Source organism: Colias eurytheme, chromosome 26 (genome assembly GCF_061535395.1).
Source record: "Colias eurytheme isolate Ceu_HAF_F1 chromosome 26, ilColEury1 Martin Lab GWU primary, whole genome shotgun sequence".
Lineage (NCBI taxonomy): Eukaryota > Metazoa > Arthropoda > Insecta > Lepidoptera > Pieridae > Colias > Colias eurytheme.
In genome coordinates, this window is record NC_143005.1 from 7,690,950 (window position 1) to 7,718,712 (window position 27,763).

The following is a 27,763-nucleotide window of genomic DNA, read 5'->3' on the forward strand; positions in this document are numbered from 1 at the left end:
TTTCATCTCCTGCCGTTTCTCCTCCTGAAAACAGTAGAATTGTTGTATTGTACGAATATGCCGTGAGAGTTCGGAGCGAGACGTAATAGCGGTGCATGCGCGTGCTCAGCTGTGACGTCACCGCCCGTGTAGCCTAGTTATTGTAATAGCTTGTAAACAAAAATATATTGCAATGCAATACGTTATAGGCATTATTTAATACAGTTTGATTTTATAGCACTACTGCATTTAATTCTTACATTGTAGTTTTTGGGTGTACAAAAATAGAGACAGGTATGTTTATTTTTTGTTACTCTTATAAGATATCGTCTGTAAGTGTAATAGTTTTTCTTCAATACTTATCTATAATGTCGAGGTGTTGTTCTATTAGAATTTAATTGCATTACATATTGTGTGTAGGTAAGTGTAAATTTGATGAGCATTCCAACTAATAATAATAGTCCTGTAACACGCACCGCTTAATTTCATCGTCCAAAGCGCATTATACGCAGACTGAATTAGATTTTTTTGTTACAGCCAAAGCAATTACGACCGTCCACAGACTACACATTATTTGACATAATCTGTGGCGATAATTACTAATTACACCCACTAATAACTAACGCACACAACAGACAAGAAAGTGGACTCACAATTCGGAATTGCATACATTTAAATGTTTTGGACTTTCTACTTTTACGATCTGAATTTAGTTCAGTGAGCAAGTGAAAAATGGCTGCTGGCTGCAATGTTAAATATTTTTTATTTGCGAGATGATAATTTGAAGAGATTGTGCCGGGAGAGTGTTTTGGGCCGTGTCGACATCTGACACTCGCGTTGAATTTATGAAACGGTTGTATGTAGCTTTCATTTTCGTTTATATCTAACGTAGTATTAGTTTTTGAGACTAATACCAATTTACATATAGATAAAGGGAGGATAATGGGGTGGGTAGTAGGTAATAGGGTCGCTAAAGCAAAAGATGATGGCTTTGTGTGACGTAGCCGGACATCATCTTAAACAATCATATTTAAATCAGTTGTAAAAGCAAGGCTTTCATTATAAAAAGGTATGCATTTGAAAATTCAAAATTAAATCGATTAAGTACGGTAGCTAATCGCATTATCTTAGGAGAAATGAAATTTCATTCTTGGCAAGTTAATAAAATTGTATTACGAAGATAATTCAGTAAATAAAATTACATTATGAATGGTTATAGGAATTCATTGTCACGTGACTGCACACGTTCTATGAATCGTCGTCTTCGGCATCCGTTATACGCTATGAATGAAAACAGTAAAAGTGAAGTCCAAACAAAAATGTCCTTGTGTGATGCAAATCAGTTGTAGCACGCATTGTTCGATTGTGTGTAATTGTTACAGTTTACAAATATGTATAAAAGTGTAACTATGGTTAGCTTGAGACCTGAGAAAGGACTTGCGATGGGTTTTTTTTTCCGGAAGTCCCATGGGAACGGGAACTATTCGGAATTTTCTTTGACTACAGGGGCAAGCCGCTGGAGGAAAGCTAGTTATCAAATATATGTGTATAGTCTATGGTTACAGTTATTTAATACAAGTGTATGGTTTTATCTATAATATGTGGTCTATGGTTACAGTGAGGTAGTCACGTGACACGTCGGCTCTTTGCTTTATGTTTGTAGTTTGTAAGCTTTAGTGTGCTTTAGTTTACATAGTGGTCCTTCGTGATGAGGTAGTCGCTCTTACGTGTTCAAGTGTTGAGTTAGTTCTGTACAAACTGCTTTGGTTATGGAGCAGATAGGACACGGCGTTTTGTAGAATAGGAAGCTGTACGTTAATTGTATGAACTATAAGTATTGTACGGTGGCTGTTGAGAATTTATTAGCATGGAAAAGTAATATGTAGTTGCAAGTCTAGTTTTGTGTAACAAGACAAAAGTATGTACAATGACGTATTCGTGTTTCCAAAGTGTAGTATAACGTAAGATACCGCTATTAAAATTTGATGGCCATTCGTATATAATTACGCAAAATTTGAATAATGTCTTTGTATTCTGAATAAATTTACATAACAATTAGAAGAGGTACCTACTGTTAAGTAATTAAAATAATATCTCAAACGTTTTATATATCTCTGAGATATTATTATTGTAGGACGGACCTTGTGACGGATTGATGTTCTGCTGCTATTATTGAAGGAAAATTACGGAATTGGTAATGTAGCGATGCGAGTTAAATTCATCGTTGACCCTTTTCTTGAGATCCTTTCGTCTATTTTTAAATCATGTATCACTTCTGATTTATTTTGCATAATTAATTCTTCCGCGATACATTAACTACACCCGTGTAAGTTTCTGTGATCTGGCATTGAATGTCGAACAGAGGTCACTCGGCTTCCAAGAATCCACGCTCGATGCAGCTGCAGACACGCGCGCAGGATCCGTACCTTGTTGTATTGATTACTGGATTTACCTCGTGCACTAGGATTGTTGTTTAGTTTAGTAGGTAATTGTGTATGTTATACTTCTAGTGAAATATGGACTAGTTCTGGTAAAGTATAGCCTTACAAGCTTCCTAGTAGATACTAGGAAGGAGCTAGCTTAATGGCAGAACATCTGCTTCTTTCTGGTAGGTTGTTATAGATATAGGTGACTGATATTCTTGTTCCCACGGGATAATCGTCCTTTAAATGCGGAGTGATAGAGCACGCAGACCATTGCCACATACTTTCGGATTTATTATCATAATTACATGCCAATTATCAGCACCTTATAGAAGGCATGTGTCATGAGTAAACGGATTCTCTTGCTGCCCTATGACGTCACGACTCTCAATACCTGGTTGATGAGGTGTTCTCAAAGATCTCAAGCGAAAGTATACCAGCGTATGAGTAAAGCGACAACCACGCGGCGCAAGACCATCCGCGGCGGTTACATCCGCACCTGCTACGGAACAACTGCCGTTGTGTTAGTGTTGTTCGTTTTTATCGATAGTTTTATACTCATAGAGATAGATGATGAGCTGTAGAAATATGGAAAAGTAGATAGGTTTGTTGGAATGCCTATAATTATTTGTTCCTATCTTTTAAAACCATTTTGTTTGTTATGCTTAGTAGGGAAGGTAATGAATAAATTTGTCAGTATACATATTGATCGACTTTTTCATTTATACATAAATAAATTATTGTGTTATTAAGTTACATATTACAATACTCGGGTACTCAGTTCAAGTGACAACTTGGACATACAAAAACTATAACCAATCATAAGTTGTTTGTTGTCACAGTTTCCACGAAATTCGTCTAAAAATAGTTTAACTGTAGCGTAACAAAAACAGCGTAACACATTCGGATAAACGAAATATCGAAAAAAGAAGTATAAAAAAGTATCGATACAATTATTACGGCAGGTGGTGAATAGGTGCGTCCGTAAGCCTGCGCCTACGCAGCTATACGATTCGTGATTCAACGTGTAATGCGAACAAATGCGCTCTATTTGTGCGCTTCCTTATTTTGGTTGTGCGTTTTTGCGGGTAGGATAAAGTAGCTTTGTATTATAATTGAATTTTTTATTTGGAGTAGAATTTGTGATATTATAGACGTATAGATATTTTTTAATTAGGCGAACAAAGCAGTTGGTACATTACTTATTCAAAACTTCTAGTTAAATGTGGGTTAACCTACATAAAAATCGTTCAAAATAACAGTAAAACGTTCATATCTCATGTTTTTTTGACAATACATTTCCAATACGAAACAATAAATAGTTACACAACACATTGTATTCTAATATCCAATACGTTCGTAACATATTGCCTATTCACGATCATCGATCTCTAAAAAAAAGACAAAAGAGTACAGAGTAGGTGGGTACAGAGCCCGTGAAAAATTGTAGGTCTACCTATATGCTATAAAATGCAAAGAGTACGTGGATACAGAGCCTGTAAAAAATTGGAAGTCGACTGTAGCTGGGCATAAATGAACACAATGCTACGGGGTCGTATTGTCCTGTGTGGTTGGTATGATCGCCTTTGAAAGGGTTAACGAGTTTCAGTACTTCGTAGAGTGATGGATGGACTCATGGAGGGTAGGCTTCTGTTTTTTACCATTTTGAAAATTTATAAAGAGTTGATTGATATGTGTTTGTGACCCAATAGGTTCGGCGGTTAAAAAATGCCCATCACAGACTGAGTTGCTTTCGATATTTCTAGAGGAGTAGCGATATAATAATTTGATGGAACAATAGACTAAACATAGCACTAAATTAACTATAGCATTCCAAGCAAATTTTCAGGTCCGTTGTATCAGGCCTCCATCACTCGCTCAAGGTCGCGCTATAAGTGCCTACCGCACAGTAGGTCGGTACCGACCCAAGCGGCAGTTGGTTGGCACACGCGAGACTGCGCACCCGTGTCACGTTTCCCGCGCTCGCTACCAAGATGCCCGGTTATTGCGATGTGGACGGGTGTCGGAGTTCAAGAGTGAATAACAAGGAATTGTCTTTTTTTCAATTGCCTAAACAGGAACCAGAAGACACATATAGCGGGTCCACGCGGGTGAAACCGAAGGAAACAACTACTATCAGATTTAATTTTTTTTATTGTATAATGTAACGAATATAATTAACAATAAAAAATTAAGTGTTTCAGCAACTCTGTGTTTAATTTACGCGCTCGGTACAACCCTAAAGTTTTCGTTTGATGACGCAATCACGCGGCGTGCGCGGGAAACTCGCTTCTCGGTGCGTGTTCGTAGAGTACATTTCTTACTGCAGCCGAGTTGCGGCGCATTTTGTAGGTAAATATAGCGTAGGTATTTTAGCTTTTGTATGGGAGTGATGTATCTGTAACACCTTGGCCACGGACACCGGCGGCGCGACCGACGGCGCGACTGGCGGCGCGGCAATTCGCGCGGCGCGGTAAGCACGCCACGGGCAGTTGCGTTCGCCGCCGCGACCAGTGTAGACGAGGAGACGAGATGGCTTTATCAAAGTTAGCTCGACGTTGTTTGGAGAGTAGCAGCTTTTTTGCTCAAGATTTAATGTTTGGAAGATATAGTGGAGTACACGAATTAAATAGAAATCGTGTTACAGACGGAGAATTCCACCAAAAATATGAAAAATATAGGCATGATGAAAAATTATGTTGCGGGTGGCTAGACTTCCAAATAGCTGGTCTAGCTAGAATTTCTGCAATAAAAGCTTCCGTCTCCATTTTCGCGAAAAAAAAACAAACTATTTTAAATTAAGTTCGCTCCGGGAGTAGTCGCCGCGTCTGCCGCTCGACTCCGTGGCCTGCGCCGTAATAACTCATACATTTGTTTCGATCGCTAGTCGTGCCGCGCGATTCGCGCGGGGAAATTCGCCGGTCGTCTCGCTGGTCGCCGCTGCGCGTGGCATGCCCAGTACATTTCCATACATTTGATTCATTCGCAAGACGCGCCGCCAGTCGCGCCGCGCGAATTTTCGCTATAGCGAATTGTCCGTGGCCAGCACGTTACGAAGTAACTATTCTCTAATCTGTGGTTGTATGCTCGAAATTGTAAGTAGGTACCTATAAAGATAAACGTTCAGTAGTTAAAATTAGTAATTCTAATTCCCATAATTAAACATACAATATTTAATTGTGTATCAATTAAACTGAACAGCAATTAACAATTTCTTTGATGATTTCCAAGCTGAATGCTCCGTACTCAAACGTAATGTTCACACACGAGTACATAACTAATGTGACACACTTATACACTCACGTAACTGAGTACAAGTGCCGAACAATATTTGCCGAGACGAAAGGTGCGGTGATCTTCGTGTGTGGTGCAATGTGTGGGATATAGCGATGTTAGAAATATAGTAGTGTATTGTTTGTACATAATATAGTTAGTTAGGTACTTTTATAAGTACGTTTAAATGAACTATGAAATAGTAATAACTAATAACTTATAGCAGAAAGGTAAATTAAAGCACGATATTATATTTATGGTTCCAGAAAAGCTCAACCTATAACTGTTCACCCTCAATAGTATATATTTGAATATTATTCAGATCTACATAGGTAAAAACTTGATCATTTGCTTAATACATTTTTGTTAATTGAAGTAAAAGCTTGTAGAAAATCTACGCATCTTTTAATTTTAGTCAAAAGGAAGTACTTCCACATTTATCTCTAATACTCCGCCGTCTCTCATTGCTAGCATCACAGCAAAACAAACACTGGGCGTAGACGCACGCGCACACAATGCCATCAGATTGTGATCAAATCATAGCCGCAATGTTTGGGGGTGGCTTCTGATTCTTGCGGAGTAGGTGTTTGTTTTAATTTAAAGTCCCTTGAACAGATCATTTAAATTTCAAAGATTACCTTTTGATCTGTTTATATAGTACAAAGTTTACTTACAAAACTTAAGCGTGTATACAAATACATTTGTTTTATTGATCATATTTTGTTAAAAACTTGTCCTGGAATATTTGGCTGCTACATTTATAAAGCGAGCTAAAAATAGTACATTACAATTTAATTAAAAAAGTCTGTCGAAGTTCTTACAAGTTCTTAATGAATACAAGGTTTCTCGTCTAGATTGTTACACGCGTTTTAATTTACTAACTTTCTAACATACCTTCATTTGCTAAGTTTTTAATTAATTAAATAAGATTTAAGACAAATATATATTAACTGTGAATAAGGCGAGACTGTGTTATAACGGTAGTTCATGGAAATTGTATGCGAAAGTTAACATGCGTGAAATATATTAACATAATAAATATTATTAATATACAATACGGGTCTGGTGTTTTGTTATTCGCGGAGATGTTTGCCAAAACGGCAATCGGTTGTGTGCTTTATGAATAATGTAATTAAAATGCAAATTTGCAAAGCAATAAATTAGATTAGATTTAAAATGTGGATATTCTTGTTTTAGTATAAGGCATAATTTTAATGTATAATTAATAGAAGTGGCCTAGGCCGTGGGACAGATGTGCTAAAATAAGTGGCTCTTAACTGTTAACTGATTAGAATATAAAAAGCGTATTAACCCATTGACCACCGAGCGGCCCGATCGGGCCGAGACACAATAGATTTTCTATTGTGTCTGTGATCCGAGGACTGACGGATTAAAATATCTGGCTATCTCCATTCTCCACCTACGTTACATAACGGAAACATGACCGTTTCCATCTAAGCTTTTAATACCTCAGCAATTCAGCATCCATAACGTGTAAAATATAACATGAGCCTTTTCAAAAGATATCGAATTTGAGTAATATGTAATAATACTTAACGCATAATATATTTCCCGATTATATACATACATAATTTACGTTAAAAAAACTTGCTTGCAATCAAAACATTTCAAAAATGTCTTCTGAGAAAACCAGATCGCAACTCAAATATTTGAAATCAAATATTTCCTCTGTATAATATTAATGTCCACGCAGTACCATACAATATAAACAAATAAAAAATATCACTACATCCCACGCCGCTGCACTGGCTCAAACTCGCGAAAGGTGAACCGGTGCGCGTCCCTTCCTTGAGGCAGGTCGGCTCGCATTCCACGACCGTGTTAGTGCACCCGAATGTTACATATATACGATGAACTATAATAATCTTATAGCTATCTGTCTATTTATCTATTTGTAAGTCTAATGTCTGTGTATCTGTAATAACTAATAATATTGATTCGGATAGTTACTGGTGAATCAGTACTATTCCGTTTGCAAAAATTGTCCAGTTGTTGTTGCACGTATTGTGCAACAAACATATATACTGCGACATTCGCATCTTTTATATATAAAAATGAATCGCAAAATGTGTTGGTAAGCGCATAACTCGAGAGCGGCTGAACCGATTTCGATAATTCTTTTTTTATTATATTCCTTGAAGTACGAGGATGGTTTTTATGTAGAGAAAACGTAAATATGTACCACGGGCGAAGCCGGGGCGGACCGCTAGTATACTATAATAACACAATTTACGCAAGTGTGAGATTATTTCCTATTTCGGAAGCGGCTTCAAGGGTCACAGTTCGACGGTTCACAGCTTAATTAAGCGAAGGTCGGTTACTCGGAACTTGAGAGAAATTAACCGATTGTACCTACGTGCTATAGTGCGTTTCATGGCTGTGTAATGCGTGTATAATTGCGAATTTGTATACAATACTTGTTGTAATTTTTTTTAAGCTACGACCACGACTATATTTAGAATTTAGATAAACTGCAGTCGTAGCTTATTTATGGTTATTGTTTATAATACAGCAATTTGAACATGGATATAGCTTGAGTGCTGAATAGTTTTATACATATAATACATATAATAATCGTAAACGTATAACTAAAACCATCAATACATAAAACCCTATAAAATTCTGCATCTAATCAAAATTAAACACACTCCTAAATATACAACTTAACACTGGACCAACACAACCTCAAACCAAAATATGATTATATTCGTAATCTTTCTGCGGCGCCGGCGAGCTTCGAGATCCCCAAGGGGGAGCCTTTGCCATATCGCTACAGATATGAAGTGAACCTTTAGGCCATCCACTCGTAAGGAGCTGAAGCCTGAAGGGTCCTTTTGATCAACAGTGAAAATCGCCATCTAAAATGGAAAGGAATATCTTTAAAATTTGAAGATCACCACCAAAAAATAAAACGTAATTATGTACTTTTAAAATTGAAATAATCAAATATTTGTTCGTTGTAATAATTGATACATTTGCATCAAACCTGTTAGAGTATAAAATTACTTTTCTCTCCACGTGTATAACCTCAGGAATCAATAGTGGAATAGGAAATCCGTTTAATTACATTTATAAATGCCTTGAACACTAACCGTTGACCTTATTATGTTCATTCAAAACGACCTTCCTTTTAAATCTTAATGAAAATAACTGAAGCCAAAGAAAAACAATGGACGCACGGAATATACAATATTCTCTCATATTTCTTGTTTGTTATTATAGTATTGTTGCTTTTATAAAGAACAATGAGGGTAGTTTGAAGTTTTTTATTTCCGAATTTAATTATTTGAGGGTAATGTTAATATTTTCCTCATTGTTATAGGCGGTCTTTAATCTAGTTATGTATTAAACTTGTGTAGAATTAAACACTAGCTAATGATTTTTTTTATTTGGTCCAAACTCCAAATATTAAATATTTCGTATACTTTAATTAATTATTATTCTAGTGTGTGATGTGAATCTTTTTATTAGGGCACTGTCATTGTTTTTGCTGCGTCTTTCCAAACTATACAAGGCCAGTACGCAACGGTGTGAAACTAATCACGTATAGTTTGGAACTAACTTTTTTACAAAGTTCTTCCAATATATACAACAGCAATACGCAAATACTCGCGTATACTTTGTAGTGAAGTAAGAAAGAATAGCGCTCCAAAATATACAGCGCCAGTACGCATGCGGACTAATCGTGTATGTTTCGGAGTAAGCGTGGCGTCTTTCCATTGCTCGCGTTTATATTATTGTATTGCTGTTTTGAAATCCATTATTAAAATGCATGTGTATTGTGTAGGTAATGTTGCGAACTGATCTTATTTTTTGTATCGAAGATGCTTGTGTCTTCGTTCCCGACTATACTGCATAGGGAATGCAAAACCCGCCAAAATTAAAACCCGGGTTTTTTTTCGAGTTCTATTTCAAAAAACCCGGTTTTCGGTGAAATCGAGTTTAAAATGAGTTTTTTTTTTGTAAGTACTTTTTTAAATAAATTACATGGAAACAAATATAAAATGTTTAGTTTATTTATTACGAAGTAGGAAATAGGAATCAGTTTTACAATAATCAACTTTAGACAAAGTAATTCGCTAAACTAAAATATTGAAATTAACAAATTAACTTATAAAAATGTAATTCTTAACTTAATAAACATTGCTTTTAAAAAGGTTTTTTAAAGTATTTTAGGAACGTTTTATCTAGTGCATCCACCTATCCACCTACAAATAACAATAAAAATGCTATTAACCTAAACCTAAACTAAGCAAAACAATATAATCATATAAAAATAGTAGATTCATAAAGACATAAATCAACTAATAAAAGAGCATAAATTATCTGAAAACTTAAAACTTTTTGGAAAGGAAATGAGATCTTAAGAAAATCAAAGCATCCAGAGAAGAGTCATTTAAACGAGATCTTATCTTATTACAAAAATAACCGGCTGTAGAAAATGCTCGTTCTGATTCGACACTTGTCGGCTTGATAGTAATAAGAGCTTGGTATGCCTTTGTTAACAATTTTCCGCGACCACCGCCATTTTCGTGTAACGCCATTTCACATAAAACCATTTTGTTCTTTTCTAAATTGGATGCAAACAAAGTAGGGGCAATATTACTTTTAGTTGGTTTCAATTTATGTAAAAGCTCCTCTTTAAAACTTTTGAATGCAGGAGCAGAAATGGCTAAATTTACATGTGATGCCAAAGGAACGTTTTCATCATCGTCGAAAGCAATTTTCGTAACAATACTTTTTATAAACTCTACCGTCGGTTTAGGAAAAATAGATTCATCTTCGAAAAAATCTTGAGCGTCGTTTAAGTATTTTAAGACGCCTTGAATTAAAAGGTATCTTTCTCCGATCCTCTTCTTTAAAGCTGCATGCAGTTCAGAACTCAGTACACTGTTATAGCCCGATAGTTTATTAAACAAACATTTGAATGCAGTATCGGCTGTAAGAAGAGTTGCATCTTCTAAACATAGTACTTCTACAACTCCTTTGACTGTTTCAAGTAGATCTTTCAATTCTGTTAGAGAAGTGATTTCGTTGTCAGTGAAACGGATGTCCGACTTTAAATCAAGCAAGGCTTTTTGTATACACTCATAGAGTTCTAAAAATCTAATAATCATATTGCACAGTGAACTCCAACGAGTTTTGCAATCAAGGATCACACACAACTCCCGACCAAACTTCTCTTTCACATATTTCTGTAGCATCACATCATTTTTAGTTGCAGATTTTCTGAACAACTTAACTACTTTTCTAACCCTTTGAATGATATCTTTGTAGTGCTGATTAGAAACATCTGATTGTTGCCTATTATCTGTTTCAAATACAATACCATCTTCTTCGTCATCTTCTTCGTCTGAATCAGATTGATGTAAATTAATGCCTTCTATTTCCGTTCCTTCATCATCTCCACATGACCTTTCATCAACTACTGTTTTTTTATTATAGAGTACATCTAGCACGGCTAATTGTATGGCATGGGCATAGCAAAGTTGATGATGTACGGGTAAACATTTCCCCATTTTCATCATCACTGCAGCTGCATCGCTAGTCAGCCCAGAAATATCGTCTTCGAGAGACAAATCAAATTCTTGAAGTCGTGTTTGTAAAACATTAGCGCACTTTATGGCTGTGGCTGACCCCTCTATTCGAGCAAGTCCTAAGTTGATATGTTCTTTATTGTTTAAGTCTGGAGAATGCAAATTAATGTTCATATAACGACGATTGCGAGTAGACACCCATTCATCTGCCGTCAAAGAACATTTTTTTCCGTCCTTTTTTAAAGAAGCTAACACACATTTGACTTCATCTTTGACATTCTGGCTGCATTTCATGACAATATTTTTTATTGTGTTAGCTGAGGCTGGAAGGGCATAGTTACTTTTTTTGAACAGTCTCCTTAAATCAGCAGAATTAGCAAATACCCTGAAAGCTATACCATCCAGAGTAACCATTCTTGAAATAGTTAGTTCCATAGAGTCAGAAGTTGTGAGATATTCTGTAATTTTCTTTGGTTTCTTAGAAGTTGAAGGTGTAGCCTCTTCATTTTCTAGCTGCTGATGGGCTATTTTTGAAGAATCTAATGAAATCAAATGTTTATTTTTTAAGTGATTTCGGAGTGCCGATGTTGAACCTCCGGAAGTCAAAAGTATTTTATTGCAATGCTTGCACTTAGCTTCAGACTTAGTCTTCGATTTTAAAAAGTGTAGCCACACGCTAGTTTTGTTTTCAGACTTTTTCGTGTTTTCCACAAAGTCCCCCATACTGAACTGAAAGCAACAGATTACGGAATATAACAGACCTAAGCGATAAGAAATTTGTAATTACGTACATTTTTATATTAAGTATCGGTCGAGCGATCATCAGCAACAAAAAAAATTGCGCTTAAGCTAGAATTCATGCCTTTTCAAATAGATTTTAGTGCCTTTTTAAAATTAATGCGGTTAAAAATGTGACTATTGCATTAGCAAGTAAGACCGACATTGTATGTTCTGTTCTGTGCAAATATCATTCAATGTAGCTAGCAATAGCATATAACAATAAATAATTATAACATAATGCACCCTTTAACTAATAGTTTAATCATAATTTAGTCCATTATTAGTGTTACACAAAACAATTTGAAACTGCATACAAAACCAATAAAATACTTACAAAAACACCAGTACTGTACGATGAACACTTGAATTTTACGATTAATTCACTATTGTTTCTATGATTTATACTTTTAAAATAGTCAAAACTTATTAAATCTTAGAAACAAACATCTCTTATAAGAAAATTATGATGACAGTTGAAACGGTTGGCGGTTTTGCTTCACAAATGTCACTTTGACAGTGCTATAGTGTTGCCGTTACAAAAAAACCGAAAATACCGAAAAACCGGAAACTTTTTAAAAATAACCGAGTTTTTTTATCGTTTAAAATATCACAAAAACCCGGGTTTTCGAATTTCGGTGAAACCGGTTTGCATTCCCTAATACTGCACGACTTACAATTGACAATAGTGCTAAAATGTAAGAATCTAATAAGTTCAGAAGAAGACGGTTGCGAGGCGACGGAGCCGCGCTTCGCGGGGCTCCTATTTTTGTGTAGTTAAAAAAAACACGAACCTAACCTAACCCATAGGTAGCCCTTATATATCTGTTACATAATTACTTATTTTTCTAAGCTTACCTAGGTAATAATATTTTTATTCTATTATATTTTACTGAATCAATCAAAAAGAATAAAAGTAGATAGATATAGCTGTACAAGTCTTTGATTGCCTATATATTTATTATTTCGCTCAAGCGTAAGTTGTGTAGTAGCTATATTTAGTTTATACATATTTTGCGTACTGATCGTGTATAGTTTGGAACGAAGAAGCAAGCATCCGCGTTACAAAGTATACACGATCAGTACGCAAAATTCGTGTATATATTGTAATAACAAACTTAAAAACAGCATTACAAAGTATACACGAGCAGTTTCCTATGGTTGCGTTCTGGCTATGTATAGTTTGGAAATACGCGTTTTTGCTTATTCACACATTCTAATGAATGTGGTTGAATTCGGCATGGAATATAGATGCCATTAGGGTACATAATGTACTTAAATGATTGAGATATACCTAGCTAATATTGGTTCATTGAATTTATTGTTCACACTATAACTCATAAGCTATTTCCGAATAGTTTGAGTTCCATTTGTAGAGGTGTGTCCTTGGATCTTATATGGATCTTATCTATGGATTATTGTATTCGGTGGATTGTTATCAGATAATACTTTGAAAGGATAGTAATATATTATATACTAGCTGTGCCCGCGACTTCGTCCGCGTGGAATAGTGATTAGTGACTGCATAGTAGTTACTACTTAACTTTTATTGAGGAAACACGTACTACCATAAATAATCAAAAGAACTGTTAGTAAAATTTATTATAAAACTGAGCTAAAAAATAAAAAAAAAAAAATGCCTAATTAATTTTCTACGTAAAGTTTATTTTAAATTATGTCATATTATTTTTAGGTACCAGGGAGCAAATTTATTTTCCTTCCTTCCTTGTATGGATGTTTTTGACAATGTATCGTGCAGCAAACAAACGTCAAAACGCAAAGGAATAGAATCCACTATCGATACTAATTGACGTAAGCGTATGATGTTTTGCTAAGGATTTGTTCACCCTACCAACGACGACGAAGACCACGAACAAAATTTTCATCCAGTCGCAATTTAATAAAATTGTGCAAAACACAATTAGAATACAATATTTAAATTTCCTGTCGTTCTGGTGCTTGGAATTTTTTTAAAACAAAAACAAACAAAAATTTTACTACAGTTTTGGGTTTGGGGTCGATTTAATAATAACCCCTGCTAATTTTTTTTTACATATTTTCCTTGTACAGACATCACTTTTCAAGAATTTTATTATATGTATTGATGAGATTCTAGGTAATTAAGTCCCTTGGGTATTAAATTGTGGAAATTGATTTAGAGAACAGTTTCGTTTTTGTATAAAATAATAGTCGGTTAATAAAAAGAAAAACATCCTACTATTTTGATTGTTTATTTTATAAAATCTATGGTCAATATTAAAATTATTTACAAACATAAAAGTATATCAACCAAGTAAATATCTACATATAATTTAATTTCAGTAAACGTTATGCAATCGAATATAAAATTAGGCTTATTATTTTAGTACAAGTTTGAAATGCATATTTAATTCTAATACCGATATGATAACTGCTTCCACTATGAAGTATTTCTCGATGCACGCTCAAATTAAAAGGTTATTGACACTCCAATTAAAAATTACGAGCGCATCGATGATCTTCGATATAACGAAAACCTCCATTCGATAACAACGGCTTACGTGTGAGGCCTGCGTGAATCATTAGTCCATACAAGGTCGCAAGAACAACTCAGTTTTTCAGCCAAAACCACACCAAGTGACACACCTACGTAACTATAAGGTCGATTATCGCGTGCTAAGTTTACGTCAAGTTAGCTTTTTTTGGGATATGTTTAAAATTTGATGTCATTCCGATTTTGACTCGTTTCAGTTATGTTCCGATCGTGTAGACGTAGAGTGTAGTGTATAAAGAGTCGAGTGTGTAGTGTTGTGTTTATATATTTATAGAAAATTCGTGAAGAATCTCGGATTATATCTGCCGTCACGAGCTAAATATATCAACGCGGTTTGTCGAATTTTAAGTGGGTCTATTTGTGAGTCTGATTATACTGTGTCGGTAGCGATGCAGGCATTAAAACTGTTGCAAGAGCGTATATGATCAATGGCTGTCTAGTTTTTTTACATACGAGAATCACGTGGATATTGTTATTTTTTGCAATGAATAGTTCTAGAATGTTTGAAACGAGTAGGATCATATATGTAGTTGTAATGTTTTCTATTTCGGATTTCCTCTTTTGGAAAAGTATATTTTAACTATACAGGTTGTTGCCGTAGGTATATTTTTAAATGCAGTTAATAAAATTTACAGATACAGGTTTATTAATAAAAAATTAAAATGTAAATGAAATCCTTTCTAGGTTCAATTAAATCTAGACGATTAAAATATTCAAATCTAGTTTCTACTACTACTAACTATTTCAAATTTTAATGTACCTCTGCCATGTGACTGATTACTTCGCCTGGACTTTGTTAAAAACATAGCACAATTTCAAGCTAAATTTCCAACTAAAATAATAAGTAGAAACGGTTTACGAGTAATTTCATAATAAACGCAAAAGCCATTGCTATTTAAGTCGTCTGTAATAAATGATATGCCCATATTGGAATTTTAGTATTCTCTATTGACTAGCATCTAGGATTATAGGAATATTCACACCTTAGCCCTCTGAATAGAAAATATTTGACATTTAGGTATACCATGAATATAATGAGGTATTTCGATGATTGCTGATCGAATGCTATGCATTCGTGAGACAGAATTTTGATATACCTCTTAGTATTTCATGCTCGATGTTCTTCTAAGACTTTTTAAATAAGTACAATTAATTATACTTAATACTATTTAATAGATGGAGGCTCTCTAATGTATAATTATACACATTATTGAAGTACCTACCTAGTAGTGTTTTGTTTGCAATTATAAAGACTTAACCTTCCCTATTCCTTACTTATTTTTAGGCAGGTACTTGTCTCCATACGACCTACCACGTCAATCACGCACGAAATCGATATCGTTTCGATTACCCGTGAATCAATTAATTGTATTAAATCGATTTTTCCAAATTAAAATGCAATTACGTGCCCTCAGGCGACAGTTCTCACTCAGTGGGTATTAAAGGCTGACTGACCGGTTCCTTGGTCACTGCCGTAACGTAACTTGTTCGTTTGTTACATAAATATAATCTTATTATACTGACAATTATATGTATTTATTAATATTTTGAAGCGGATAGATTTGTAGGTATCTAATATCTATCCATACAAACTGCAATTAATAAATTACTATACACTTTATTTGAAAGAAAAAACAAGATATTTAACACACACAAAAATAGAGAAGAAAACAAAATGGAAAGAAACATTTACCACGTTAAAAAGGCGACCTTATCGCTTATAAGCTATCTCTACCAGACAACTGTTGGATAGGATTGTTATATATATATATGAATATACGTATTATACTGGTAATGGGGTAAAAGTTTGTTTATGATTTCTTTTCTCTAATGATTTATTCAAAAAATTGTCGCGAAAGATCTTTTTACGTTTGATGTTGCATCACGTTTTTAATTTATCGACATTCGTTGAACACTTTTAGTTTTAAATGTTCCTAAACATCCATTATTTAAAAAGAAGAAATATTTTTTGAACCTCCTTAATTTCAGAAACGATAAGATTTAAAAGCATTGTGAGAGATCTATATTTAGACTTAATTTTCGCAATCTTATTTTGTGAAAACTTTCAACATAATAGCCAGTTTGGAAAAATAACAATGTGATATAAATTGCGCGTTGCTATAAAAAGTATTATCTATCGAGCTATATATTTCAAAGATATTTATAGGCACGTAGTTAATCAAAACAACGTATGTGTGTGTGTTTGTGCCTCTGTTAGCGTTAGCTACTATTAAGTAGATACTACCTGTGCTCCGTGGTTTTACCCGCAGTGCTCCGCTCCTGGTCTTAGTGAGATGATATAGTTATAGCCTATAGCCTTCCTCTATAAATGGGCTATCTAACATCGAAAGAATTTTTCAATTCGGACCAATAGTACCCGAGATTATCGCCTTATAATAATTAGTATAGATTCGTACCTCTATCTCTGTTTAGAGTTGTTATCAAGATTCCGAAATGATTCATAATTCACTGTTAATTAATACTGTCTGTATGTGCAGATAATAATTTCTAAAGATAAGATTTATTAGATCTAAAGATATCGCTAATAGATATATTTTAATTATTTATATCGAGATAATCATCTCGTTAAATATAATCAATAAAAGTTTCATATATGGTTTTCGAAAAATATTATAATTAATTATCTTTCTATAAATGAACTTGTAACTTGATTATTAAGGCGGTTAGATTATTTTATTATATTATAGAGGACTTAATTGTAAAATAATTCCGAGATTCTTCACGCAATAAAAGCAATTTGAGTAGTGATAAAACTTGTGATAAATGGCGAAGATACGAAACAAACGACGCGGCAGACGGTGCAAGGGCAAATTGGGGCACATGCTGCACTATTTGGGGTGAGTTTACGTTGCTGTGACAGACCGATTTTTTTTTCATAATCATATGTGTTATAACACAGTGTGTAACTCGTTGTTATCGGTAATTTATTGAATATCGTAAAACCTGTGACTAAATCAAATTGTTTCTGTTGATATAAGGTCGCGATTTGAAATTATTACTTGTCTTCTTATAATATTTGTCTATTTAGTAAAATGTTTTTACCCTAGAGGCTAGAGCAAGATAAATAACATCAACTCACAGTGAAAATTCACTGATTTAACTCTTATTGAAAAGAAGATATATAACATTATAAATATACCAACCAAGGTGATACTCGATTTCATTTTAACATTGTTTAGCATTATAGCCATAGGTTCTATGGTCAATTAAACTAATCCATTTCAGTTAGAGATGCTGCAAAGTCAGTGTATAAAGAAATGACCCGTATCCTCAACGATGCATTGCCACATGACCATGGGACAATGTAATGCTATCGATGTCTTCCTTACATCGCTCCATTGAAGCGGACACATCCTAGCTGTGTGTGTGTTTGGTGTGTGAGTTAGTTGCACATAACTATGACCTATGCACATGAGTAGAAAGACGGAACAGAGACTAAGCTTCTTAAGAACGTGCAAAATTGTTACCTATTTTGGTAGGGTTGTCACAATAGGTTAAGACAAATTAAACAAAACATTTGTTAAATAGTTTTATAATTACACACAATTACATACATACTTACAAATGTTAAACTTATAAATAATAATGAAAGGTAAAAACACACCGTGTACAATTCTCTTCTTATTAAAAAAGGACCTAATAAAATAAACGCAAGTAGGTACTTACTTGAAAAAGTAATAATCAAAATATTTACTCACCTATTGTACTCCCTGGGATAGTTGAAGTATGATATATTTTTAGTTTTTCTAGGATGATTCATACACACAGTACAATAAACAACCATTTTTAACAATAAAATATTACGTTTTATATTAAAATATTCAAACTTGCAAGTTGCAACTAATAAAACAAACAACGTGCGTCGTATCAACCCTGAGACTGTCCTCAGCCTGTGCAAGCGCAAACCGGTTTTTTCCAGAATCGCTGCGTACGCGACAAGCGGCCTGAGGTCACACACACATGCCCCGCGTACTTGTAGTAGTGTAATCGATTCGCGCGGTTGTTTGAAGCTTAGTCTCTGTTCCGTCTTTCTACTCATGTGACCTATGTACGTATGTGTGGTTCGCTTAGTAGGTACCTACAGATCGAGAGGTCGCAGATTCGAATAATTATTTTTGTTTGTAGTTGCTAATAAATGCTTAATTCAAAGATGCATAGAAAACTCTTGAACATATGTATAACAACACATAAATAATAAATGCTATCAAATATAAGTAATTATTATTATAAGTCCTATAGGAACCATGGCTGATATTCAGGCAACAGCCGTACTTTTTTATTATTATTATCACTTACATTAACGGTAGGTACCTACTATTGATAAATCTCCATTGCAATTTGCAGGACGAAAACATCGATAACATCAGTTAAAAGTAACACGCTAAAATAAAATAAGGTGACCCATCGCATATTAATATCACGATATATCCCTCTTATGAATGAAGTAGGTAATTGTAATGCACAATACTAGTTTCTCATATAGCCTCTATATTTCTGTATATATGACATAATAACTAACAACTTGTCGGTTGTGTAATCATCACTCAAGTGAAGTGCTCTCATTACATGTTAATATGCACTTTTTATATGTATACATTGATTTAAGTATGAGTGAATTGTGTTAACCTACTCTTAGTTAAAACCTACCTCCTACCTCTTGGTTCTTGAAGCTTGAGTTGTATAAAGTATTGTTAATTTGTTTGTAATTCGATTGGTCAAATATAGAATGGAATAAAGTTTTAAAAGACACCGTTAACTTATTGTGATGATAAACTTTTAGGCAAGTTTTTGTCAATATATTATTCTAAGCGTAGCGCTAATGTATTCTAGGTGATGGGGGAATCGTTAAGAAATAGTTAAAAATTAATATATTTAACTGGTCTATATTGGACTGATCGTTATGATATCACATAAACACAATAAAAATGAACCTATATTACGTTTATTTCATACGATCATACGAACGTTTGCGTCTTCTAACATTATTTTCATTTTTCATTGCTAGCACCATTTCAACTTAACATTAATTTCACGTATACTAAAGTAAGATAATCTTAATTAGTATTCACTCGTAAATTTTACACTCGTATACATTTACGCGATCCTAAATAACCTATTCATGAAACTTTATTATTCATAGTATGTAAGTAAAATTAATTTCTTACACGCTTTTGTCTCGACGCGTGGAACGACCGCTTCTTTTGTTAACTATTTAGTATTTACGGCTCATATATTTGCGTCATTATAGAATATGGAACAATACTAACACTTATTATTATTATAGTACGAGTATATATTGTACTAGCTTTCCGCCAGCGGCTTCGCCCGCGTTTTCAAAGAAAAACCCGCATAGTTCCCGTTCCCGTGGGATTTCCGGGATAAAACCTATCATATGTGTTAATCCAAGTTACCTTCATATGTGTGCCAAATTTCATTGTATAAGGTTCAGTAGAATTTGCGTGAAAGAGTATTAACACACAACACATACACATCATTACAAACTTTCGCATTTATAATATTAGTAGGATAGTAGGATTTACAGCTCATACATTTGCGTCATTAAGGAATATGGAACAATACTCACACTTAATAATAGTACGAGTATATAATATACTAGCTTTCCACCCGCAGCTTCGCCCGCCCCGTCAAAGAAAAACCCGCATAGTTCCCGTTCCCGTGGGATTTCCGGGATAAAATCTATCCTATTTCCCGGGATAAAAAGTAGCCTAAGTATGTCCTTTCTCGGGTATGAAAATATCTCTAGGTATACCAAATTTCATGCAAATTGGTTCAGTAGTTAAGGCGTGATTGAGTAACAGACAGACAGACAGAGTTACTTTCGCATTTATAATACATATTAGTATGGATTGTTTAGTGTGTGCATGTCGCAGTGCAGTATGAAAAGATGTTAGTGTCTTATACAGAGTGTATATTAAGGTCATTTAAATGGGTGCGTCATTGTGATATTTTTATCTATTAAAAATATGATATCAGATGTGTAAATAAATGGTGACGAATGATAGGTTTATTTGTTTCGAATTGGATTGCCAGGTTTTGCGTCGATAGAACCTAATGGAGGTTTTTTTAGGGATTTACGTTTAGGAACGCTAGTTTGAATGTAGATTTAAAATAGTACCTAAATAGTGACATTTAAAACGTCTTCTCTATACTCTGCATCTGCAAACAAAACTAAATTCAACATAACCGACTACGATCAATATCCAAAAACAAAATTATCATCTTCTCTCAAAATGTATATTTCACGTTAACAAAGTATTGACACGCATTGCATAAGGAGGTACATAAAGTGTAAACGCAATCCCAAACAATGGTGCGGAATTAGTTGAAAATTAAATATTATGTATGTATGTGTAAGCATTGACAGCGAACGGCCGGACACCTCGTATAGGCCGAGTGAAAGGCGCTAGGTAATCACTATTTGTAAATCTTGCTAACCTGTAAATAGGGTTGGCGATGATTACTTGTTAAATATAGTAAAAACTAAAATGAGAGGATTTTTAATTATATTTTGTTATTGACACAATGACTACCTAACTAACCGACTAACTGACAAGAAATATGAAACTAACTAACTAAGGCCAGTTTACATGAGATACTGTTCATTGTTTTGATAAGAACTCTATTAGATAAACAGATTTGTTATGCATCTGCCCCAAATTGATACCATATGAAGATATTAGGAGAGTGTTTATTTGTATACGGATATTTGAATAAAACACTTACACACTGATGTTTTCTTACAACATTATTTCCTGCCGATCTCAACGCGTTTCACTTATCTTCGTGTGTCAACAAATTCATTTATAAATACAATTTTTAAATCACTGAAAACTTTCTCGTACCAGCCCTAGTAAATGTTTAACAATCGAATGTTTAAACGGACGTGACCACGCATGATGCATAACAGTATCATTGATGTAACTCGGTTTCTGGACGAACGGCGAATATGCGTGCGTCTCAATAATTATGATATAATAAATATAATCGCGGTTATTTATTGTAAGCGGAATTTGTTCGTATTGATTGAATGCTTGAGTAACGCATTACATATTTTTATTGTTAGTCAACGAGCGATGAATTACGGCTCACTCTTATGTGTTACACCCGAGTAATAAATGGTTATACATAATTGTTTGGTGTTTCTTGCGAAACTGTAATTCGATATGTCACATGCATGATGCATCATGTGATAAAGACTTGTGTACTTTAGGAGTTAAGTAGGTAGCTTGAATATGTTTTTCAGTAGTAGATTTTATTGTAATCTGTAAAAGATGAACATGACCATATTATATCCCTTTATTGTTAACTGTAAAACATCCACTTGACCATCAAATACCTCCTAAATATGAAAAAAAGACGCCAGGTACACTTTGCCACTTTACTTTTTGGATTGATGCAGTCGAAAATACCCACATATCTCTACGAAAAACTCGCATGGGTAGGTGAACGAAGTGCCTTAAACTACCTAACTAGGTCTGCAAACTGTAAACTATCCATACCCAAGCACCACTCAGCTGCATTCAAGGGTAGCTTTCGATACAATGCCACTAAGTGTTGGAACAACATCCCACCACCATTAACCAGTTTGACAAATATTAATAATTTTCGTTTTCAATACCGGAAACATATTTTAAAATCCTGTTCTAACACTTAGTGCATTTGTATCGAATTACACATTAAATATCTATTTTATATCATAATATTATATACGCATTTATTCTCTGCCTATCTATCGTTATAATTATTATTAACATTGTATACATAATTTCATTTTATTTATTTACATTATATACATAATTACATACTGATATTATATATATATGTATTATATCTATCATATTAATAGAAATATACCCTTCACATAATATACTCATGTTAAATTTTCATTACATGTAATTCTAGACTGAAACTCCAATAGTCACTTGGGGTCACTGAAAATCAGTGGTGGTAAGGTATTAATCACCTTGCCATCATAAACTGAGTTGGCTCCATTTGTCAGGTCACTCACTGCCACATTACCTACTGTTTCTTAGGAATAAGCTTCTTCTTATTCTTATTATTTTTCTTTTATTTGTTTTTCCTTTGTAAATCAATTTGTTATCATGATGTGATTCTGACAATAAATGTGTTTATTATTTATTATTATTATTTTTTTTTTTATATTTATTTTTCTCCTTTACTTGAAAGGGATACTCATTACACGCGGGCCTAGGCCAAGCGTGCAACGGAATACTTTATATTGTGTATGTTGATGATAAAGTGGATGATGTTAAGAACTTCCGCGTTATTCGGCATGTGTTAAGGATGGTTGCTTTCTGTAGCATGTTGAATGTGTGTGATGGTAATTCTAGAGTGTTTAAATTGTGTATAAGTGTTTTAGGGATTATACCGGTGGCTGACAGAACTATCGGAACTATGTGGACTGTTTTCACATTCCATTGTGTTTTGATTTCTATGGCTAAATCCTGATACTTTCTTAATTTTTCTGATATAGTGGATTGTATATTATGTGAGTTAGGTATAGCTATATCTATTAAGTAAACATTTTGTTGAAATTTATCGTGTACTGTGATATCCGGTCTATTGTAATGAATTGTTTTATCGGTTATGATTGTCCTATCCCAGTAAATTTTATAATTACTATTGTCTAATACGATTTCGGGTTTATATTTATAGTATGGCTCTATTTTTTTGATGAAATTGTACTTATGAGCTAAGAATTGATGAATAATTGCTGCTACTTGGTCATGACGATGCTTATAATCAGTTTGCGCCAATGATTTACATGCTCCGGTAATGTGTTGAATATTTTCTATACCTGCGTTACAATGTCTGCACTGGTCTGACGTCTGATTAGAATCCTTTATGATGTGTTTTATGTAATTTCGTGTGGCAATAACTTCATCCTGGATGGCTAGCATAAAACCCTCAGTTTCTGGGAATAAATCTCCTCTTCTTATCCATTCATTCGACTTTTCTTTATCAACATGAGCCTGGCACAGATGAGATCGATGTCTACCATGCAGGGCCTTACTAGACCATTCCAAGAGCTTCTGCTGTATGCTTACGCTGTGTTCGTTTTGCTGAGGGTTAGTGTCGTGAAGGTTGAGTGGAGTTAGTTTTTTGTCTAGCTGGGTTGCGTGTTTGTGTAGTAGTGAGTGTTCCGATTTCGTGTGGAAATAGCTTCTAAGTGTCCGGATCTGTTGATTGTGAAGGTTTTGTATATCTATCAATCCTCTCCCTCCTTCTGAGCGCGGCAACGTTAATCTCTGTACACAAGATTTCGGATGGTGCTTCCTGTATTTTGTTAAATTTGTATTTACGGTTCTCTGTAAGCTTTGTAAATCTGTTTTCGACCAATTTATAATACCAAATGAATACGTCAAAATAGGTATGGCAAAAGTATTAATGGCTTTGATTGTATTTTTTGAATTAAGATGGGTTTTTAATATTAGTCTTAGGCGGTGTGTGAATCTTTTTTTTAAATCTAATATGGTTTCCTTATGAGCTATCTGTTTTAATTGTTTAAATCCTAGATATTTATAGCTATTATGTTCAGTCATCGGTTCAATAATTTCTCCGTTTTCTAATGTATAGTTATCCTCCCTTATTTTACCTTTAGATATGGATAATATTTTACATTTATCCACTCCGAATTGCATTCTTATATCTTGTGAAAATGTTTGTGTGATATCTGCTAATTTAAATAATGTTCTCTTATCTGCTGCGAATAACTTTATGTCATCCATATACATAAGGTGACTTAATTTGTAATGAGTATTGTTGTTTTCTAATAAAAATCCTTCATTTGATTTGTCTAATAGTTGGGAAAGGGGATTGAGGGCTAAACAAAACCACAAAGGACTAAGGGCATCCCCTTGAAAGATGCCACGTTGAATTTGAATAGGTTCAGTAGTTAGAGTTTCACAAGAAGATTTTATTTTAAGTGCAGTTTGCCAATTTTTCATAGATGTTTTAAGAAAATTTGTGAGTACTGGATGTATTTTATATAAATTTAAGACTTCTAATAACCAGCTATGTGGTACGGAATCAAAGGCTTTCTGGTAATCAATAAACATAGAATATATATCCTTTTTTTGGTTTGTTGCAGTCTTCATGGCAATAGCATCGATTGTTAATTGCTCCTTACACCCTTGACTATCCTTTCTGCAGCCCTTCTGTTGCTCTGCCAGAATATTATATTTAGTTAAATGTTGGTTAATAACTCGGCTTATGCACGCGGTTAATATTTTGTAGAATGTTTGCAGACAAGTGATTGGTCGATATTTGGCTGGGTTACAAGTGTCATCAGGATCTTTGGGTAGCATGTATGTAATTCCGTGTGTTATAAATGTTGGTAATGTATGTGGTGATTGGATGAATGCATTTATATGATTGTGTATATAAGGGTATAAGCAAGTAAACTTTTTGTACCAATAATTATGTATGTGATCTGTACCGGGTGCTTTCCAATTGTGTGTTCGTTGGATAACGTCTATGAATATATCTGCTGGTATGAATTCAAACTCCATGTCGCAAATCCCACTAGTTTCTTGTTGCAGTTCTTTAATCCATTCTGTATTGTCGCTATGTTGTTCAGGATTCTCCCAGATATTCGCCCAAAATTCACGTAATGCTTCTTTTGAAGGTATATTATTATTACGATTTATTGTGTTATTTTCGGATGAATTCAAAGTTCTATAGAAGCCTTTTTCATTACTTATAAATATTGCATTTTGTTTTTTACGTGCTGTACATTTAAGATATCGTTTAAGTCTAGCTGATTTTGCGCTTAATTTTTGTTTTAGTGTATCCAAGAAGTGTTGAGGATCTGAGTTGCTATTTTCGTGCTGAGCGTGTGTTGCGTATTTCAATTTAATTGTTTCGACTGTTGATATAATTCTTCGGCTTCTATTGCCATTTATAAATTGTGTAACTCTACCTATACTTGCCCGCAAATCTGCAATCTGTTTTTCAAGTCTTTTTTGCCATGATGGGATTTTTTTAGTTTGTGTGTGGTGAATCTCTTGCAACTGCTGTTCTATTTTTGTCCCGTTACACTTAGCCGCAGTCCACGCCGCACAGTACAGTATGTTGTGTAAAGTGTTAAACTCTATATCTGGGTGCAATTTGGTGGGTAATATCGTTGTATTAATGTATTGTACTATAGTTGAGAACTTTTTGGTTAGCTTTTGTCGTCGGATAAAGGGTCTACTTGTAGGGTCAGTGTTAGCAAAGAGTTGTTCTGCTTCATGAAAGGTGCTTTCTATTTTTTGGTTCAGGTCAACAGTAGTTTCAGTAGTATTATAAATCGGGGCAGTAAGTTCCTGTAAAGTATTGTCCCCAGACAAGGCTTGTTCTTCGGTGTGAATGTTTTCTTCCTCGTGGCTCGTGTATGTATTGTTTATATTTGCTGCTTCTAATTGTTGCTGCGGCTGTGTACCTAATGACTGTGAGTAATTGTTTTCTCTATTTTGGATCTTTAATTCATTGGAGATTTCTTGTTTGATTTCTGCTAGTCTGTTGTCCGTTATATACTTATTGTTAATGATGGCTCTTCTTTGATCCGCTATTCGTTGTTCTGATAAGTGACCTAATTCCGGGTGTGTAGCTATAAATTCTTCATGTAGTAATTTTCTATACGCTGTCTTATTAGATTCCAATTGTGTAATTCTTAAGTATATTTTCAATATTGACTCGTTGTATTCCTTCGTCCATTTCATGCGTTGCCCTATTTGTGTACCCGTGTTCGATAATAGTTGCGCGGAGTGATAATTATTGTTCGTTTGTAGTTCTATTCTAACTTCTTTGTAAATCCTGTCTATAGTAGTTTTTGGTAATAAATTTTTTTGAATGATTGCTCTTCGCTGATCTCCAATTCTCTGTCTACTTACTTCCATATAAGGATACTTTTCTAAAAATTTAGTGTGTAGTGGTGGTAAGTATGCATTGGTGTCCGATTCCATATTTGTGAGTAGAAGATATGTGCGCAAGATGAACTCATTCATTTCTTTACTCCATCTTTTACGCACCTCTGCAGCATTAACGTTGGGCACAGGTACTTGGACAGATTCTGCCTCCTGTGCAACATCCGTTAGCCCTAAGTTGGATGATGATGATGATGATAATGATATGGTTGGAGATCGGAAGCATGATGATGATGATGATGAATATAATGATAATTGTGATTTTGATGATGAAGAAGATGGGGATGTAACGTGTTTATATCCAACATCTTCACTTTCTATTCTTTGCGCGGTCCTTTTTGATTTAGACCTGGTTATCATGTTGTATTTTTAGAAGCTAGGGACATAATCGTCAACCGCGGCAGAGCCCTGCGTTCACCGCGGTAAGGGTAATTAAAACGGAAGATTCCCTGGTATTCCGAGTTCGCATACTAACGACTAAACACTCCTTTAGCCACGCAGCCCTTGGCGTATGCTGTTCCACCGTGGCTTGGGTGAATGGATGAAGAAGAGAGAACAGAGCATGTTGAAAAGATAGAAAGTAATATGATATAAGGAGAGAGTTAACTAAAAATGGTTAAAGAGGAAGAAGGAAGAAATACCTTTGGCCTGTGACTGGGTCAAAAGCATTGGTGTACCCTTCTTGGTCAGTCCTTTCACCCTAGACCTGTCCGGCATGAGTAACCCTACCGGCATAGCTCTAGCGCTCATTAAGGTTCACAAGCCCCACCACGACGGCAACGTAAGGATACGACGGGGGGTTATTATTATTATTATTAAATATTTAGACCGTACATAATATTATGTACATACGTTTACAAAGAGCCAACCATCTAACATACAAATTGTGTTCATTGTTGCAGAGGGGCGGTGTGTGAGTGTCGCACCGCCATGTCGCACCACAGCGACGAGCAGGCGCTGCTCACGGTCACCTCCGACTCGTTTTGGGAGCCGGGCAACTACAAGCGCACCACCAAGCGCGTGGACGACGGCCACCGGCTGTGCGGTGAGCTGCAGGCGCTCGTGCAGGAGCGAGCCGACATCGAGAAGACGTACGCGAAGAGCTTGCGAGGATGGGCCAAGAAGTGGAACGACCTTATTGAGAAAGGTATAGTGCGAGTTGTAAAGACATATTTAATCCACAGCGTAAATCAAAATTACTAGCGAAAGTCAAAACGCAGCGTCTGAATGCGCGCTATTAAGTACGCGTTC

At 34.8% G+C, this 27,763-nt stretch overlaps 1 protein-coding gene across 5 annotated transcripts in view; it reads left to right on the plus strand.

Moving 5' to 3' along the window:
* Synd (protein kinase C and casein kinase substrate in neurons protein Synd) overlaps positions 1-27,763 on the plus strand; it is a 107,107-nt gene that overhangs the window by 23,250 nt on the left and 56,094 nt on the right. For all 5 annotated transcript variants that reach the window (XM_090116797.1, XM_090116800.1, XM_090116801.1 and 2 more), the window contains exon 3: positions 27,415-27,659. In XM_090116797.1, coding sequence (XP_089972923.1) covers positions 27,443-27,659 — 217 coding nt within the window. In that variant the 5' untranslated portion in view covers positions 27,415-27,442. The remainder of the gene's footprint in view (positions 1-27,414; positions 27,660-27,763) is intronic.